This window comes from Pholcus phalangioides, unplaced genomic scaffold (assembly GCF_987345545.1).
Source record: "Pholcus phalangioides strain wild (caught in Gottingen) unplaced genomic scaffold, Ppha-v1.0 ptg000009l_1, whole genome shotgun sequence".
Classification (NCBI taxonomy): Eukaryota; Metazoa; Arthropoda; class Arachnida; order Araneae; family Pholcidae; genus Pholcus; species Pholcus phalangioides.
In genome coordinates, this window is record NW_028301602.1 from 8091345 (window position 1) to 8111990 (window position 20646).

At 38.0% G+C, this 20646-nt stretch overlaps 1 protein-coding gene across 2 annotated transcripts; it reads right to left on the reverse strand.

Moving 5' to 3' along the window:
* Nucleotides 1–1212: 1212 nt before the first annotated feature.
* On the reverse strand, nt 1213–10933 carry LOC149081696 (cytochrome P450 2J6-like). 2 transcript variants are annotated; one of them, XM_089237097.1, is made up of 8 exons: nt 10390–10933; nt 8589–8716; nt 6535–6641; nt 4273–4574; nt 3147–3265; nt 2765–3020; nt 2016–2197; nt 1213–1868 (listed from the first exon to the last, which is right to left on the reverse strand). In XM_089237097.1, exons 1-8 carry the CDS (start codon nt 10635–10637, stop codon nt 1690–1692), a joined length of 1521 nt encoding a protein of 506 aa, XP_089093223.1. In that variant the 5' UTR covers nt 10638–10933; the 3' UTR covers nt 1213–1689. The 2 variants fall into 2 exon arrangements, with proteins under 2 accessions (XP_089093223.1, XP_089093224.1); XM_089237098.1 differs by lacking the exon at nt 2016–2197 and having other exon boundaries at nt 1477–1868; nt 10390–10706.
* Between the last annotated feature and the right edge of the window lie 9713 nt (nt 10934–20646).

Consider the following 20646-nt stretch of genomic DNA (forward strand, 5'->3'; position numbering starts at 1 on the left):
AATAAAGGCAATAAATTAGTTTTATAATCACCACCCCATATAATTGTACCATAATTTATAAGTGAATAAAACCAAGCATAGTACAGGTCTTTTAAGAGAAATTACCGGTGACTTCTTACTTACGAAGATTTTAACAACTGGCTGTTGTGAAGATATATTTTGGAAAGAGAGAAAATTCAACTACTCCTGCGGGGAATCGAACCCACGTCCTTTCATTTTCCGGGTGAACGCCCTAGACTACATAGGCAACGAATATCTCAATCTGTCCTAATTGCTCGTTCAGTGCACGCGAGCTCCAAGGAAAGATTGAGATATTCGTTGCAGGGCTGCAACTAGATGCTTGGTTATCGAAGCAACGCATTTTGATGCCCCCTTGTAATGTTGAAGAAGAGGTTTCAGAATGGAATTTGTGCCCCCTCGTGGTCCAGCGCCCGGGGCACGAGGCCCGCCTGCTCCCCCCTAGTTGCGACCGTGATTCGTTGCCTCTGTATTCACCCGGGAAGTGAAAGGACATTGGTTCGATTCCCCACAGTGCAAGGCCGTAGCGAGGAGGGAGGACTTTGGGGGTCTGGTCTCCACCCCGAAATGTGAAAAAATGACCGGAAAAAAGGGGAAAAGATGGCCAAATCTATTATTCTATCACTTTGTTCCCGCCCCCCGAAATGAAAGTATTCCCCCTCCGAACGAAATTTCTGGCTCGGGCCTGCCGCAGCAGTTGAATTGTTTCTCTTTCCTAAATATATCTTCGCATCAGCCAGCTATTTTTCAAATAGAGGTCATTTGGCTAATACTTTACAAATCTGGTGATCAATTCTTTGCCAATATAGTGGACAAATTCATTACGTAATAACAAGGTTATAACGTTACTCTTCGCGTCAATCAAAGGCGTCAATCGTGAAAGAAGACGATCGAACTTTGCTTATAACGGGATTAAATATTTCAGTTCATTTTCAAAAACGTGGCAACTCTCTTGCTGAGGGAGCCTACATTACACACGTTCTGGTATTGACCGTTTCATTAAAAATTTCCTAGAGATAAGCTTCTGAGTTGCACGTACGTTGTATTAGTAGTGTTTAACAGAATAATTGCGATTATTTAGGAAAGGGAGGGGGTAGAAATTTCACGTGGTGAGCAGTTTTTGTCTTGAGAGATAGGGTCACCGTGATTCTATTTCTTTTTTAGCATCAGTTTGAGTAAGGACATTGAACATTGACGGACCGGACACAGCCCACTTCACATCTGTCAGAGACATATCGAAGTGTTCTCGAAGGATGGATGGGTCCGGAAATTTTATTAAATAGCAAGTAACATAGAGCCGCTTCTGACAAAGGCAATAAGAGTAAATGTTGAGTAAATAAAGTAAAGTTTGAGTAAGGACAATCCATTTCGCATCAGTGATCAAATGAGTTTCGGATTTGTAGATGTTCATAAAAAAACAGGTTATTTATTTGTTCAAAAATCATACATTCATTTGTTTTCCTTCATGCAAAAACTTATGGATGTGCTCATACTTATCGCTGCAAAATCATCGACTAACTCTTTGATTCAAAAACTGACTGAATACACGACCGGAATTGAATCAGGACAGATCTCAGCACAAGGAACTCGAGCTTAAAACCTTCTTCTTGGCCCGATGAAATAAGAACAAAAATGAAGTTCTCGAATGTTCATGATTTCTTTGTAGAAACATCATGGCCTGGGTACAAAGCAGAGTTTATCAGGGATCGGAGGCGCAATTTTTCCCTCGGTGCCGTTTCTGAACTCTGGTTTCCCTTCCGGAAGCTTAAGGTCGAATTTCTGCAGAACGGATGTAACATATAAGAACACTTCGATCATAGCGACTGCTTCACCTGGACAAACACGCTTTCCTATATTTGAGAGAAATGTATTGATGTTATAAATAAAAATTTTACGACTAAAATCATGATGAGATTTCGATAATCTTAAAGAAACTAAAATGGTTATTCAATTTCATTAACCAACCAGTCCTTTTCATGATCAACTAGAAATTTTACCAAATGAAAATGGAAGCCAGGATTTGGGTCTCGTGATGCCATCCTCAGTGATGAATCTGTCTGGAGTGAACTTTTCAGGGTTTTCCCAATATCTGGGATCTCTTTGTATTGCCCATATGTTAGAAAATATTACAGTTTCTTTCGGTATGTCATAGTCCCCTATTTTTGTATCCTCCAAGTTACTGAAATAAACATGACAAATTTAGTAAAAATTAATATTATTTACATTGAACCAATAGCTACTGTCTAATTAGGTTGTTTAGTTTCCCGTCTATATTAATTGCATAGTATATTTCCTTCAAAGCGTTGGCTCCATTCTAATTCAGTAATTTCAAACTTTTCAAGCTTCATTTCACACCTAGAAGTGTGTAGGAGACTGGCATACCTATAGATATGCGTAATAGGTATGCGTAGGTTTTTTGCTGAAGTTTTTCCACAGGAAAGCGTAGGAGATTTACCTCTAGACAAGCATACAAGGCTCGCATGCGCTCTCTAGACATACGTGGAAGACTTACTGACCCCTTACAAGCGTACGAGGTTCTCATACGCCTAGAAATGCGTGCGAGACTTTTTCAACATCCCCTCATTAATGATAGGCCTTACTTCATTCGTTTTTTTTCCCGTCATTGCTGATGACTTTTCGTGTACCTCACAATGTCCGCGTATCATAATTTGAGAACCACTGATTTAGTTTATCGCCAAACTAAAATTTGAGGTGGGGGGGGGGGGAAGAAATAATTCAGACTCACGCTCTGACAATGTTCACTTCAATGACGGGATGAAGTCTCATGGACTCCATAATGGCAGCAACGGTGTAAGGCATCAGTTTCCGGTCTCTAGCTTCTGGTTGCCTGTCTTTCCCAATGGCATCGTCGATTTCTTCCTGGACTTTCCTCTGGACTTCAGGGTTATGAACTAGATCGTAGAAACACCAGTCGACCGATTTCCGAATGTTTTCGCTACCAGCTCCGTAAAGGTTGTAAAGGGTTCCTATAAGTATGTTTTCTGCAAGTATACATAAATACAGAATCCCATGAATCCATTCTATTCAATCAAAAGCATTTTCATGTAGGCACAATAACTTTTCTCCTAAAACAGTCATGTATAATCCGTTTGGAATACAGAACTTACTATCGAAAGACGTGTCCTTGTTTTTAGATTGTGCCTTTTCAATCTGAACCAGGTAGGCGTCGATGAAGTCCCTCTCGTCATACGGTTTCAATGTTTTTTCGTGCTGCTCAACTTCCTCGCTGAAATCGAAAGCAACAAAAGTCAAAACACTTACTCAAAAAAAAAAAAAACATGTTGCATTATCGAAAATTGCTGCCGTTCCGGAGCTGGTTACGAATTTTAGCCGATTGGATAAACCAGAGATCATCATCTATGGTGATGCCCCCCCCCCTCCATAAATACGCCTATGAGAGTGTTTAACATTGACCCTCTACTTTTTTTACTGCAAAAAAAAGTTTGCCCATTAGAGAAACGAAAATTGCCGTGGAACCTCTCACTAACAGACACTGGGGGAAGGGGCGGCTTCCGTTGACGGAGGAAAAAACCGAGAGTTTCTTTCTCCGTTAACTGAAAATGTCTACTACTAAACCACACATGCACGTCGTCCATATTCTTCTGTGGGAATGTGTGTGTACGTGTAGTGAAACCTGACGTGAAGTTTGTTTCTGTGTAGTGGTTGTTATGTGTAGTGCTGCCATCTATCACAAGTTTTTCTAACTATGAGTGAAGTGTAATGATTGAGTCATTTATCTTCCTGTTGCTCTCTGAACGGAAAGTGTCTGCTAACGTATACTTAAATTTCACGAGGCCTTGTTTCACAGACTTCAAAGTGTCATTTAACAAGAGGTGATTGATCATTTTTGTCACACCACGGTCATTTTCTGCACACGAGGGCTAATTAGACCGAGACCTACAATTTATTGCCAGCTCCGAACGGCAGGCTTGTTTTTTATACTCATCGAGAGGTTGATGCGCTAACCCCTCGATGGGGGACTCCCTGCGGTAGTAATTTTTTCTACGGTCACGTCGCCGTTTTAGTTGTATGTACCCCTGTGTCAGGAAAGGACGAACCAGGTATCGAACTCGCGACACCTCTAAACATCCTTTGGTACTTTAGGCGAGTATCTTATCAACCTGGGCTACCGCACCCGTTAACAAGAGGTGTCTGCTAACAAGGAGTGTCTATTATGGAGGTTTCACTGTGATAAGTATCTGAAAAATTAAATATTGAAAATTAATATCTCACGTGATCATCTTTCTGATGTCTCGGAACATTGGGCCGTAGTGGTCGAGCTTCATAAAATGCTTCAAACCAGGGACAGTAGCGAACCACCTCCGGTACCCATGTATGGCGGTCTGGTCCGACCATTTACCTATGTCGACTGCCCACTCGGTTAATTTTTTCCTCTTGTCGGTGTCATAGTCGTATCTCTTGCCGGTCAGCAGAGCTGTTATGAAATTCGAAATAGCGGACATGACGACTTCATATGTCGCAACAGGTTTCCCGTTAGCATTCTTGAGAACTTCTAAGAAATGCTGCAATTCTTTCTGCAACACAGGAGAGAAAAATAATTAGATTTTTGAGTGGCCATATGTCCCGTATTTTAACTTAATTTTTGCTGTCCTTACTTTTTTTTTGTTAAAATGTTTCGTTTCTGCTACGAAGCTTGTTTGAATTCGTAATATTTACTAAAATCGTGGGAAAAAGATTACTTCATAATTTATTTACTATACGAGGGCACGTCTGAATCACCAAATGCGAAGGCCTATCGTTGAGGAAGGCGATTTAACTTTGTTAATTTAAGACATAATTTTTTAATTAAAATAATTTAATATTTAGGTAATATATAGGTAAATAATATATTTATATACATATTTTGGTCGAAAAATATCGCGCTGGTCCATAAATGGTTGACATAAATAGTGTGTGACGTCACAGCTCTCTGTTGGTAGTTGTGTGAGCGGCACCGCAATTACATTATTATAAATACGACAATAAATAAAAATTTATCTTTTTTCGTGAAATATAATTTTATTCATCAGAACTTTTTACTGCCCCTCATTGATAATTTTTTAGTAAAATCGGCAATTTTCTGACAGCTGGTGACTTTTTGGCGACATTTGGCTTGTGCCATATTTTTTGGATTCCGATTTCTCATATTTTTCCCGAAGAAATATGATCGTAATAATAATAATAATTGAATCTCAATCAACAACGGAATCCTAAATATGACCAAATGCTCAAATTATTATCATACTATCTATAATACCTGGCGCTGCCCGGGTTTTCGTCAATTACTGGGAATATTGAAAAAGTTCTGACCATCATAAAGAAACAAACTATTATACATAATACTGGCAGCAGCATTAAAGAAGTGACAAACTATTGTAAAGGCATGTGCATGTCTGAAACGCATTGTTAGGGAACCACGGTAACCAATGTAAGCATTCCAAAAGTCATTGTTGAGGCCCAGGAACCATTATTGTCCACTCTGCAGTTTTTTATTTTTTGCCCATTTCGGGCATTTGCCCAGCTCTGACGAACTTTTAAAGTAGTCTGTTGGATAAAGTAGTTCAAGTTGGATCCCGTTTGGTATATAGGGTATGCAAAATTTGGCGACGATAGATAGATAACATCAATTTTTAGAGAGCCTCTCTCTCTCTCTTTCTCTCTGTCTGTCCTCTCTCTAAATATAATTGTAGGGTAGACTTAGGCCGGGATTACACTATAAAAGTTTGGTAAAAGATCTTTGGATAACTTGGGAAAAAAAACCAATAATTCGAGCGAATATATTCGCTCGAAAATGTAACCGATATGTTTATTGGCTGCCTTTTCAAAGTTTTGTAAAAGAATGTCTATGAAACTTTCATAGTGTAAGACCGGCATTACACTATGAAAGTTATATAAAAGTTCTTAAAAACATTTTGCGTTTTTCAAGTTGTATAAAACGAAAAATATAACCAATCAGCTGATCGGCTGCATTCGCGCGAATGTAACCAATAAACTTATTGGTAGTTGTTTCCAAGTTTTGTAAAAGATCTTTTATCAAGCTTTTATAGTGAAATCCCGGCTTAAGAAGATCAGGACCAGGTCTTGGACTCGGTATTAGCAGTCAAAAAATATCTTGAACTACTTCTATATTATACCACTTACACTTCTATACAGGCGAGTTTTGGATGACATGCCATATCAATGAATGATTTCGTAGAATGTAACAGTTTCACTTGATCATTGTTTGATTTTCGTACGATTATGATTTTACTAGTAGGCCGGGATTGCACCATAAAGGTTCTTCGATATAAAATATTTTACAAAACTAAAGAAAACAAAAAAAAAACCTATTGGTTACATTAGCTCGAATGTAACCGATACGCTTATTGGTTTCATTTTTAAAGTTTTGTAAAAGAACTTTTATAGTGTAATCCCGGCCATAGGTACTTGTCTCGTAACCAGGTAAAATACTGTTTTTACATCGTTGATGAGCTGACTAAGCTCATAGACTTTTACCTGGAGAGTTTCTTCAACAAAGTCCATCCCTCTGCCGAACCCTCTCAATGTATGGAAAACGAATTTTCTTTGTTCCAGCCATTCGGATCCTGACATGATCAATGATGCTGTGATAGAAAAAAAATGAATCGTGTTCTCATTCTTCAGTAAACGAAAAGAGGATCCTAATTTCGAATTCATAAAACTGCATTGTTATTAAATTCCTTAAATGTAATATATTTCCTTGAATTTAATGCCCGGTCTGGCATGTAACTTGAAATAATAGATGCCCGAATCAATATTTTACATGCCCGGAAAGTATTAAATACAAATACAAGGCCACAACAGGCAAAATGCCCAACGATGTGGCCGATAAAAGGATGCCCCTAACAAATATGGATGTTATATATTTTTAAAATACAGCAATCCAATTAAAAATGCAACCATAAATACTAAAAACTATATATACATACATGATAAAACATAATACAATGCCCATAAAGAAGTATTTATGGTTGCCTTATTCTAAGTATGGATAGCTCTCGATTTACCCCAACATGTATCCCCATATTATCACTGGATTCACTTACTTTTATGCAAATTGATTTATTTGCATGAAAAATATCGAAAGTGATATAATTTTTCTTTCAAGTCGAAATTTTGAAAGAAATACGAAAATTCAAAAGGAATGTTAAAAACCAGCAGTTAGTAAAACCACTAATTGTTCGCTCTGTTGGCTTCAGAAAAGACGTCACCAAGTTACAATTCTCCTCGCATCAAGAGGCGGATTTAAAGGTGGGCGCACCGGACGAGTACCCTGGGCCCCGACTTCTAAAGGAGCCTCGCAAAACCATAACTTTACACTTTTTCTAATTTAAGGAGCCCAATATTTTCTTTCCCAGGGCCTCAACCGACCTTAATTCGTCTCTGTATAGAATCATAGCCAATTTACGGTACGGGAGCGAACTTGGGCAGGCGTGGTCCTAGGATAGGGTAGTCGGATGATACGGGTGAGAAACCAGGACAAATACTGATAAAAAACATCATGAAATTTCAATCATGAATTTTTTTTTTAAGATAATTGAATTCAAAAATCGGAGAAAAGTTATGAAAGAACAGCAAAACTAACTGTCAATGTTGTCCTTTCCCAACTTTTCTCCGTTTTCTAAATCCGAATATCTCAGCAAATATTGGCCTTAGAAACGTAGAATTTTTTTGTTGGAATCAGGAAATACCGGGCAACAACTTTCTAATTGAAAGTTAGAGCACGGGGGAACCGTATAAAAATATACATTTTTTTATTTTGTTACACACTGTATTTTCACTCTCAATGCTGGTACAGTGTAATTTTTGAACGCCTATTGAGCATTTTTTAAACGGGAATCATACCTCTACGACGGTCGGTTGATGAGATAAAGGCCGCGCTAGCACTTACAGGACACCCTGTATATGTTTGTATGCAATTAAAGATAGATATCTTTTCTTCTACCACGAATACCATTAGGATATTATATCGCTGGAAGTGAGGTTTGCCGTTTTACAGAACAACCCAGTTGCAATATAATTCCATTTTGAGCCCCGTTGCAGTATATGAGAGCCCATGATCGCACCGGGCTGCTAAATATTAGGAGCGTAAAAATAGACAAAAATTCGTTCACTACACATTTTCATCATGGCTTCAAAAGAAAGCTTTTTTGTGAAATTGCACTCATGCGTGTAGGAACATTTGCATCATCATCGAGGAAAAACATCACAACAATTTGTGATATAAAATGAAAATGTTCATTTTTTTATATATGCAGCCGTATCGGGCATGTGGTCGAAAAAGGTACATGACCGGTCAAAATTTTTACATGGCCCGGGCATGTCGGGCAGTAGGCCATCCCTGATATGAATACAATTAAACGTAGAGGTAAAATAATTCTCGGGTAAAATTCATGGTTAACCTCGCTCGATCGAATTAAATCGGTTTTTCTTTCACGTAAATTTCATAAGCATAAAATCTTGTATTCCGATAGTACGAATAGAGAAGAGATAAGGGAAATCGCGAAATACATGTCACAATATCAACATACTTTTTTCGAAGCTCATCGGATTCAGTATACTTTCCTTGGGGCGACCATTAAAAACTGGCTTGTTATAAACTTCTCTCACGAGATCTGGATTTGACAAAACAACAACGTTTTGCCCGCCCAAAGTCAAGCTGGAAATAAAAGAATTACAAAATAACACTGCTCAACATGTCATTTGCAAGAGATTGACAAATAGCTAATGTTAAAGATACAAAAATATTCGGTTACAGCGAGTGGGAAATTCGGAAACATTCGCTATAACGTCAAAGGACTTAAAAATGCTAGTTTTCTGTTCTCTCTCTTCAAGAATTAAACATGATGACTCTTACCATGACACATGATCATCGTAAAAATTACTCTGAGATACTGTACGTACTTCGAACAAAGTATTGAAAACTCAAATTGTTTTAACCCCTTTTTTTTTTGGGCTTCATGGATTATGTGATGATTTTATTCGACTTTTTTGTCTCTCTAGAGACCACGTGACCAGAACTTCTAGTCATTAAGAATGACTAAAAACATCTTGCTGAAAAATACTCGGGAAAATGTTTACGAGCCCATATGGCAGTGAGACGTCAACCTCTCGCACACACGCAGACATTGCGGGTCAAATTAAATTTTCTATGAAGCCCGCGGGCCACCAAGTCATACCGTGGTATTCTCAGTTATTGTGAATTGGGTTTTCCAAATTGTTGAACACTTTTGTTTACTCTGAATATATTTCATTATATAAATTTGAATTCTTACTTATTTGCAAATAACTTCCTTCCATTAATTAATTATTTATTTTTAATTAATTATTTATTTTTAATCAATTATTTCTTTTATTAAATCTGAAATTTGTCCTGATAATTCTGAAATTATTTTTTCAGCAATTTCAAGTTTTCATTAATTATGAAATTATTTATTTCAAAAATTCTTAATTTTTTTCCATGAATCATTCATTATTAGCGTTTACTTTTAACAAATTACTGAAATTACTCTCGACAATTCTGAAGTTACTCTTGATAATACTGAAATTATTCTCAATAATTCTGAAATTATTTCTATCAGGAGTTCTGCAATTATTTCTCTCTCTCTCTCTCTCTCCCTCTTTCAGTAATTCTTATATCTTCTTTCTCATTATAACTATAAATTTTCATCAATTATGAAATTATTTTTTTCAATAATTCTAATATTATTTGTTTCATTAGTTTCATTAAGGCGCTTTTTTTTAAACATTTCTGTAAATTCTGTAGTTCTGTATACCTTTTGGATGCCGAATTTTGCCTCTCGAAATATGTAGCCTATATGAAATCATAGGCCTTAAAAGCTGTTTTGGCTCAGGGTCCCCAAATTCGTTACGACTACCCTTTTAATGTATCAAATGCACAGCATTACTATTGAATCTGGAGTGTCTCTGACAGTTCTAAACATAACAGTTCTAAATGAAATCTGTAGATTTCAGTGGTCAAAGTTTTTAATTATTATTATTATTATTTTTTTTTTTGGAATTCAGTCGTTTTTCTATAAAAGTAACTATTTTCTGATTACGATCGGCGAGCCACAGCAAAAGCTCGAAGGGCCGGATTTGGCCCGCGGGCCATGAGTTGAAGACTTCTGCCATACAGCCATGGAAGTGAGCATTAATATAATAATTGGGCATTTTAATTATTCAGTTTGCCGAATCGCCTTGATAATACGCAATTCAATGCAAAAATGTCTGGGAGAATTAACCGTTAATATTAGAGAACGAAACAGAACAATTTTCTATCATTTTATAACCCGACAGAGCAATTGGATTTTTACTGTATGTATGTCTCACCTGAAAATGTCTCCATACTTCTTCTTCAACATGTCAAACTCCACGTGTGGTTCGGAGCTCAAGAACGGGATGTATCCCATCAAAGGCAGACCCATGGGTCCCGGAGGATACTTCTTGTTCTTCTGGCCTTTAACTCGTTGCACGAAATAGAAGAAAAGCATAATGGCTGTAAGGATTCCCAGTTCGGTTCGCACGTTCCAGGACACGGTCTTCCGGTCGGCCTGGAGCTCCATCTTTGGCGTCGCCATCGGAATCAAACTCGTATCTCACGGCCGCTTTCTTTTATTTATTTTTCGGTTGTAGTGAGAAACAGAGCTGCTCCCGTAATATACCTCATAAAACACTGAGGACCACTTTTTATAGTGTTGATGGTAAATTGCTGGATCTGTCAAATCCAGTGACATCCGGAATATGAGTGCAGTATTTTTCACCATCTTATCTCGTACCACCTCGAAGATACAAAATAATATTGTTGCTAAATACACGCAGCTTTGTTATGGTACTTTATCAACCACACGTTATCGAGCATTCTTTTCGTTTCGAACAAATGGAAAACGGGTTAATACGCATATTATGTAGCTTTCTTTTTTAAACGTGATATGTCCAAGTTTAACTTTAATATCATTTTTTTTATCGCATTACATTATCATGTGACAGACACTACGGAAATAATCAGCTAATTGTTATTATCGAATTTCGTTATTCGTAGTACATCCACACTTGGAACTTTGTAATTTTTGAAGCTTTCTGATAACTTTTATTCGATGGAGGGATCAGCTCTAAATAAATAAGTAAATAAATAAATAAATATATATATATATATACACTGTATCCCCCCCCTCCCCGCATTAGCCGGCATGCCGGAAAACAGTGAAGAAGACCAGCATGCCGGGGGAATTCGGATCAGAGATTCTGGGTAATCCTTAAATATCTTTATTATAAAAATCCATTTAACTGGCTGAATGCGGCACCAGGCAGGAGGCTGCCGCCTAGGGTGGTGTAATTACATGGGCGGTATTTTTTATGACAGATTTATTATGATGCTGTTTTTTTCGCTCTCTCTCTCTCAAATTTTTACACATCGAAATAATTTTGAAGGAAGAGTGCAAATGGATAAATAAGCGCAGGTAAATGTAATACTTTTCAGTGTTGAAATGCTATTCAACTCCTTGCTGATCAATGGGTCAATTCAATTCACCTCAACAAACCTCCTTTCTTGCAATTCCAAAAAGTGTCATCTATCTCTAGAGAACAGGTTCCTTGAAAAAAATTAGGTTTCTTCTCTTTTTTGTAAAGAAACTTTTTCCACTCTTTATCAACATTGTTCAAATTGATATTCCTGTCTTTAGCCGAATCCCCCAGCACAAGTTTGGATTCCTTGTTCGTCTTCCCACAAATGCCTCTTTTTGCCATCGCCATACTAGAAGAATCTCTAATGTGGTGCTGTTTGGCTTCGGAATGTTCTGACTGCCAATTTCTGTATACCTATATCTGTTCTCTATATCAGGGGTTTCCAACGTAAAGTTTCTCGTGGAATCCTTGATGATAATGACGCTGTTCTACAGAACTCAAATAATTTTTCGAATCTTTATCTAAAAAGAAAGTGTATATCTACTGCAGTCTCAACAGCATCTCAGCCCCACGGCAAAATGAAAGAGGCCCTAGGCAGCACCTCTTAATTTACATATTTATTGTCATAAATCGTTGTGCCAGATCTTATCGTTCCTACTATTCAACTGACGTCCCTGCATAGCCCTCACAAAGTGAGTGGATCTGGCAGGGATCGTGCCCGGGAGAACGAGATGATTCTCATCAGATGTGATTCTATTTTTTTGGTTTTTCTCAATACAAATTCATATTAGAGGGGCCTGAGAAGAGTCTGACCTGGAGTCCCACCAAACATCTCAGCCTAGGGGTCCTACTGCGAGGTGGTCATGGAACTCATGGTTGGGACTCACGAGGTTGGATCCCTGAAAGAATATTGGAAGGCATATTCACACGAATCCAGAGCTTTGATTATAACCATCACCAGACGAAAAGCACCCGTAGGGATCTCTGACATACGGCTTTAACTGAAATAATCAGGATGGTGATCATTGAATCATGGGGTGATCATCTGAGTTGTCTGTGAATATCTGCTGAGTATGCAATCAAGCATCTATCTTCAATGGTTTAAGGGAGCGATATGACCCCTGCAAGGGTAGGGCTGGCAGGGTTTTACCACAGAGACCCGGGACTAACCTCATTGTTTTTTTACACTAGAAATTTAGTATAGAGGAGCCCCTCTCAAAGAATGCTCCAGTTTGGAAGGTGTGGGGAGGGGGCATGATGAGCACCGACATGCTCGAGGTAAAAAGAACAATTTTATTTTTAAATGAAATGTGCACTTGACTTTTTCTTCCTAGATGGGTGCTCTCTTTTATTTCACCTGCACAGATCTGTTTCTCTGCTCACAGAATTTCATTATCTGTGCGGAATGACATAATAAAATGCTGCTTATACAATATAGGGAATTTTTTTCTGCGCAGCAAAAAAACTCCTTGTACACGGAGGCATTCTCAGTCATTCTCAGACTCTAAACGTCCATATTTTGTAAACTTTTTTTTCACCATGAAAAAATGGTGCCTTTCTTAGGTGCGCTTAGGATCGCATTTGTCCATAATCAATAAACGGGTAGAAATAAAATTTCTTCAGCAAAAATATTTCTTCTACAAATATTGAAAGCAATTATACTGTAGAGTATTATATTACGTGTTAGAAAGACATCAACGAAGTAGGACTTCTTCCGCCACCTATCAAAGAAAACTGTTATAATTCTTTGTTTGAAATTAGCGACCGGATTTTGATTAATGTGTCGCATGAAAAAAACAATATGATACGATATTAGCTGATATTTTATAATCAATAGTACTAGTTAAATTGTCAAGTTTTCCCCGAAATTTTAACAGTTGTTATTTGCACGCGGTAAAGCAACATTAGTAAAACTCCCGAAGTGAAGCCGTCCCGGGCTTTTACATTGTTTTTTTTATTACAATCACAGAAAACCTAGGATGGATACACATCGCAAGTTTTATTGACGTTATTTTACCACGCACAAACAACAACTGCTAAAATTTCGAGGCAAACTTGATGATTTAACTAATATTATTGCTTATAAAATATTAATTAATATCGTACAATATTGCTTTTTTCATACTGCACATTAATTAGAATCGAGTCGCTAATTTCAATCGAAGAATTGTAACACTTTTAATTTTATAGGTGGCGGAAGGGGTTCCTGTTCATTGATGTTTTTCACATGTAATACAGGGAGATTCTAAATTCATGGAACAAAGTTTAAGAGGTCGATATAAGCCTCCTAAAGAAGCGTGTGTGTCATAGTTTTCATGGAAAGCGTGGTTGAATCGCAATATCAAAGGCGGTAGAGGGTGTTTTTAGAGAGTGCACAACAAAATTTCACCACAAACAAACACCATATTTTTCCGACGGATTTGCTGCGATATGTGCTATCAACCATTCCAGGGTGCATATGCACCTTCGGATTGAATGGGAGTTTGTTTTTTTTATTGATGCAAAGACCATCAAGGTTATGCTGCGCCAAACTATGATCAAGTGGTACAATGAATGGTGGTAGAATTTTCGTTACCTAAGTTGCGCCATGAGAAGACCTATGACATTACAATGTCTTGCACCCTGGTCACGAGCATTGGCGTAAGCAAGATGGAATCGACTTTTAGGCGGGGGGACACATTGGGTTCGGGAAGCACAAGGAATCATCTCTCCCTGAGACATTTTGATCAACTAATCTTTAAAAAGTACTTTAAATTAACAGAAATGAATAGAGATAACATACAGTTTCATAGTAGTATCATGACTAACACTTTGGGAACCACTGTATCAAGGTAATGGAGATGAAGAAAGAAAACTCTTTTCAGATAGTAGTATCTTAAGGGCGGCAAAATATTATTCGCCCCAGGCTTCAGAATTTCTAGGACCAGCTGTGGCTAAATTTTCTTTCGATATTTTAATTTTTCACTAAAATATTTGAAAATATTTTTAATTTTTGGTCGTCTTGGGAAGGCCACGGGCACCGTATGTTCTCTCCTGCGTACGTCCCTGGTAACAAACGTATGAACTCGGGTCTGTTACTTCCCTAGTAAATTTCGCAGCAACGCATAGATAAAAATGTAGAAAATACTTTTCTTTAGCTACGCGTGTGTAGGCAACGTAACGCGAAGAATCACGATTTCAAAACTAGGAGATGAGGAGAGCGATTCTTGGATTTTCAATAAATAAATTTTGTCTTTGGATTCGGAATAAATCTTAATTTATTAATTTTCATTTTTCCTCATAAAAGTGCGCTAAAGCACGTTCATGATACTTGATTGAATAATATTTTTCTTCAAATTATTTTTAGTAAATTTTATGCCTAATTCCTTTGCGTTATATGATACTGTATATATGTGCTAAATAGCTCAATTAATCCTTTGAAGGGCAAATTTCATTTTTCCAAAACCTATAGGAAAAATGTAAACAGGTGAGCCCACTTATGGGACCCACCCTCCTGCTTAAAAGAAGCGTGATTTTAAATTGACTTGATACATAAACTCTCATCATAACGTTTTTATTAAGGAAATTCTCTGCAGGGGAATACGGCATATTCTGACCATATCTAGAGGCAGATTTATTTCTTTGCCGCCATTGGGCATTTAAAATTTTGCCATTCTTCCGTCATTATATAATTTGATGTTCTTAACCACCAATCACTGACATTTCCGCCATGGGCGGAGATACGTCAGTGTCAAATGTGGAGTCGACTGATCTAATGTACAGTATATATGTATATACGAATTGACGTCATCATCATCTTGCCCCTCCCCCAGACTTCCAAGTCTATCTCCGCCTATGATTTCCGCCCTTCTGAATTTGCCACCCTGGGCTCCCCGCGTTTAGTCTTCCCCCATAAATACGTCTCTGATTACATCTTTGAAACAAAAAGATGTTGAGGTAATGTTTAAGAGGCAGTAACATTTCTGCTCACGAATTTTTCGGCGAACGAAGATTTCTTTTTCGACATATTGTTGCCTCAGCTAACGAAAATTTTATCTGATATGGGATGCATGCACTAATATGAAACTGTCTTGTCGAGAGCTAAATTTTCGTGAAAATTAAAATGAATTCCATAAGTAACTGTTACTTGAGTCAGATTAATTTATTTGCCTCTTTCAGAAAGATTTCGAGCCATTTCATATAAAATGAATGAATAAGCTAAGAGAAAATGCATTTAAAAAGAAAGCCTCAGACTTGAATGGTGTCAGTACATATGTTAGCGCTATCAGTACAAAAATAAATAATCTGGAGAATTTCTCGCAACCCTCCTAGTTCCAAGTGACCCACACTTTGGGAACCATTGAGGTAGAGAATCGTTGTGCATTTTTTATTTTACAACAGTGGTTCTCAACCTTTTTTTGTCCATGGCCCCCTTTCAACCATTTCTCATTCCTGTGGCCCCCTTGCGAACATGAATAATTTTCTACTCCCCCTTCCTTTCTCCCCCCCCCCTCCCCCGTTTTCCTATTAGAAGACAGTTATTCAAAAATTGTCTGAAGTATAAATATTTTTGAATTTAATTTGATTAATTTTTAATTTATGAAAATAACGAAAAAACAAAATAAACATAATAGAATACAGTAAAAATAGAATAAATCCCTTGGGGTCACAAAGGGTCTGTATCATCGTAATGTTACTTTTTGTGAAGTTTATTGTTTTGTGTTTTTCTCAGTTTGATTTGTATGTTTTATGTGTTGTGCAGTCCAATTAAAAAAAAATATTTTTAATCAATGTAAACTCTGCGCTTGAAGACGGCACAATGCCATCAAGTTACTGTACTGGATGAAATTTTTATTATTTCCAAATTAGGTTTTTTTTTTTTGTGTAAAAGATTATGGTTTCATTGAGAAATGTCAGTTGTAGCTTCCAAAATATGCATTCTTATAATGATAAAAATCGCAAAAAGTAGTAGCAAGCAGTTTTATTAATGGCCAAGATGGGCTCGGTTGTGCGTAAATGCCTCGAAATTCCACTTGTGCGCAAGGGGATTCGTGTCTCACTCTCAGTTTTATGACAAAATTTCACATTTATGAGACGTATGACTACGGGCACGAGATTAATCTCTATATATATATAGGTTTCAATATTAAAATATTTCATTTATACGAAGCACAATTTCAATTACTTGACATTTTCATTTTGATTCGAACTCCAAATCTTTGGCATTTAGACATCATTTCCAACTATCAAATCCAAGTAGTTTTTGCAGACTGTGAAAACGCGTCGCTGAATTGGTTTTGCATGCGTATTATCAACACTAAAAACCATAAATTTTAGGTTGACAGATAGTACAAAGATACGCATTGAGCCGGTTATGGACATTTCAAAGTGAAGACTTACGTGAGAATTTATTGCACTTTTTTTAGAAATCAGCAGATGCAGTGAGTCTCTAATCAACGGATTTAAATTGCTTTAAATGTAGTCACACGCCTTTTTAGAATTTTTTTTCTAATGCCCACAACATTGTTCTTGCCGGATAGGAAAATTGCATTGAAATTATTTAGGATGCCGCAGGCCAGTAGTAGGGCAGTTAAAAGGAAGCATTACAGTATCGATTAAAAAAACTTTGAAGATGTGGTGTCAATCTTGGAGGAAGTCCCAATACAGGGGCGGCTCGAGCTTACCTGCCGCCCGGGTGCGAAGCCTCATGTGCTGCCCCTACTGGCGACCCTGCCAGGAGGCTGATAAGGATTCGGTGAAGGGCACCTGGAGATAAACCTGATTCTTTTTCAGAAGAAAGCCGCATATAATTGTTTACCGAACAAAATGTGCGTTACCATACGTCCCGCTTTTGAAGTAGAAAAAATTTTTGTTCTAAAATTATTTTACCATTCTTAATAAATGCCAGATAACTTAATCCTTGAAAGAGCACTTATTTTTGTGAGCCGTCAGCACTTATCCTGTAAAGATGATATTTAACCGGGTAATTTTTATTAAGGAATTTTTTTCAAAGGTGTTTCTGGTATTCCAGGGGCTGGACAAGTGGAAAACAAAAATTTTCCTTTGCCTTCATTTGACTATCGTGGATCAAATTCTGAGTGAGGGTATGGGCCCCTAGGCTGGGATCTTTCGCAGGCCCCCTCCCAGTCAGATTTCTCACGACCCCTTCTATAGTTGATTTATAGCCTGAAAAAGCCAAAAAATTGTGAGAATTATCCCGGGCTCTTGTGGGGGCCATGGGTGAGGGAGCCAAAATGGCCCTTGTAATAGAGTACAGGGGTGGCGCTTGGCCACGCGACCCATTGCGGCCACACGGGGCACCGCTTGCTAAATCCGGGGTGAGTGGGTAAAAAAAATTCAATTTGCCAAAAAAACCAAACTGTCGGCTCTGGAGGGGCCCAAAATCGGAAATGAAGGGCCGAAAAAATGTTTTGTTAGGAATTATTTGGATAAATTGTGAGGGAGGGTCATGACCTTCCAAGGGTAGGGCTGACAGGGCTCCAGCTTGAGGCCCGGGACTAAATCCTCATAACTTTTCTTTTTTCACTCTATAAATTAACTGTAGAAGGGGCCCCGTGGAAAATCGGGCATGGGCCCTACGAAAGATTCCCTGACGCAGCAGGTAGGGGCTATGGAGGGAGCAATAGGTAGGAGGTGCAAAAAATAAGTCCCACACGGGTACAGATTTTGTCTCGAGCCGCCCAGATAGCTTACATTCTTGTTTCTGGCATTAAGATCAGAGGCCTTGTCTATTTTCTCAACGTTTCCGTTGTCGAGGTATAGTAGGACTCAAAAGCGTGATGTCGTGAATTTTTACTGTGTTAAATTTTGTTGTCTTAAGTAAAGTCTACCCTGCCGCCCCTTACAACCTGCCGCACCCCTTGTACCCTCGCTTAAGCCGCCCCTGTCCCAATACATTATCACAGCAATGTAGTTTTAAAAAATTTTAAATTTCTCGGGTATTTTTCCTCATGTATGATTTGATCTCTTGGAGTTCGTTATAACTGAATTCGACTTTATTTCTTTTCAGCAGAGGCAATGGATTGGCATCACCTTTCCAAATTCATAAAAAAATGCCCCAGAGCAATCATTCGCTCTATTCGATTTTTATAAATATATTCCCCATCAGACCACTCAGTGCTGGCTGAAGATAGCTTTGCGCTAAACTAGATGGCTATCCGTCTGTAATTGCATGAAAACAATGGGCTTTTTACAAGCTTTCATTTTTCAATCATCTACTTCTTGGACTACATTTACTACCAGCACTCAAAAGAATGCCAATGAATGGTCAACAAATTTTTGCCTGCTTTCTTTATGGCAGCCCTCTTTGAATGAAAGTCTGAACACACACAATTTTCTGTCTTTACAGTTATTCCATTCTGCTTAAACCTCTTCTATAGTTTGTGTCAGGGCCTACTATCACCTCCAAGTCGTAAAACCACCGAGATTACATGAACCACTTTTTTTTATTTCCTCATGTTCATGTTACTTGAATAGGGAAAAATTACGAAAAATATATTCTATGCATTTTGTTTGAAATTAAATTTTTTAGTCACTCTGATTAAAAAAATTTAATGTCACAAATTTCTTCGTGGCCCCCGTATCAGTAGCCGTGGCTCCCCTTTTGCAAGATTTTCATCCATGGCCCCCCTGGAATATCCTAGGGCCCCCCTGGGGCCATATGGCCCCCGGTTGAGAACCACTGTTTTACAAGATCGAATAGAAAGCAGAAAAATCCCTACTCCTTCCATGCTGCAGACAGGTGGCGACATCTGACTAAAAACATATGAATATAAAAAGAGGAGTTTTTGACTAATATTACCAGCAGCAGTTCTCAACCGGTGCTCCTCGGAATCCACCCTCTAAGGGCTCCGCAGCCGCTCGGAGAAAAAAAAACCCAGTAAAATTGAAAAAAAAAATTTTTTTTAATAAAATAAATCAGTAACTTTGAATAATGAATAAAAGATACGGGGCTCCGCCATAGAAATTAGATCAACCTTTCCGCGCGAATGGTCGAGAACCGCTGTTATACAGGGTGTATAGGAAAATCCCTTTATCCTGGAATAACTCGCGAACCGTTGATCCTGGAAACACCTTTCCAATTGGAAAGACAATCCAAACAACGTATTGTCCTCAGATACGTAATTTATATCGTATAGTTGTTGAAATAAAATATAAAAAACTTTTATTTGGTCACCCTGTCCAATTTTGCTGACAAGGGGGAGGGTCAGAAATGGTTAAAAATCTGCTGACGTTATACTTGAACGGCCCCTAAAGCACGAACTGTAACAACGAAAGCCGGAAAACCTCTGGACTGCAAAGGGTTAAGTGCAATATTCGCGTAGATACAGTCGACCCTTGGTTTCACGAACTTAATTCGTTTCTACAGTCCGTTCATAAACCAAATTTTTCACAAACCGAAATAATTTTTGCCCTAGGAATCGATATAAAAGGTATTAATTCTTTCCTGGGACCCCGAAGATGTCTAGTGTCAATTTTCACAACACTCCTTTGCGCTCAAGTGCAACTTGAAACCCCAATTGAACTCATCATATTGATACTGGAAAACGCTTTCCCCCAGAAAAAAAACAAGCCCAACCTTACGAGAAAACGGACTTATTTACATTGAAGTGCCAAAAGTCATGGGATACCTCTTGATATCGTGTTGGACCTTCTTTTACCCGGTGAAGTGCAGCAATATTGACAGGTATCCCATGACTTTTGGCACTTCAGTGTATATCCTATGTCAGGGCATAGCCGGACTCGTGTTTAGTCTAATTAATCCCATCTTTTAATCTCAGTGTGAAACCTCTCGAAATTTCTATCTACAAAGCAATCTGACCGCAAGAACTTCTAAACCGAATTCAAGGTTCTGCAAGGCACTTGCTGCCAAACCTCATCGATAAGCAATGTGAGCAATACAGGACATTGAAATGATGTTTCTAAAAGCCGATGAAAGTCGATTGTAAGTCAGAAATTATTAGAAAGCATCTCTGAGAAATTTCTTTGAGCTGCTCAAAGTCTGAAATGGCATTGCTGAATCCATTTGGCGAAAAGAACTTGAAAAAAAAAAAAATAGTCACGTGCCGGTAGACTTCACAATTTCTTTATTGTTCCTTCGGATTTAGTCAAATTTCTTCTGGCTTGCATGTTCATAAACCAAGACAAAGTTCGTAAACCGAATTTTGCACAGGTTCCACTGCAAAA

Bases quoted from the DNA above. Each gene is read 5' to 3' on its own strand.
- LOC149081696 (XM_089237097.1), bottom strand. From the start codon at position 10,637: ATGGCGACGCCAAAGATGGAGCTCCAGGCCGACCGGAAGACCGTGTCC. The intron at 6,642-8,588 runs GTATGTTGATAT...TTTCTATCACAG, and splicing joins TCCGATGAGCTTCGAAAAAA to CATCATTGATCATGTCAGGA. The intron at 1,869-2,015 runs GTAAAATTTCTA...TCTCAAATATAG, and splicing joins CTGGCTTCCATTTTCATTTG to GAAAGCGTGTTTGTCCAGGT.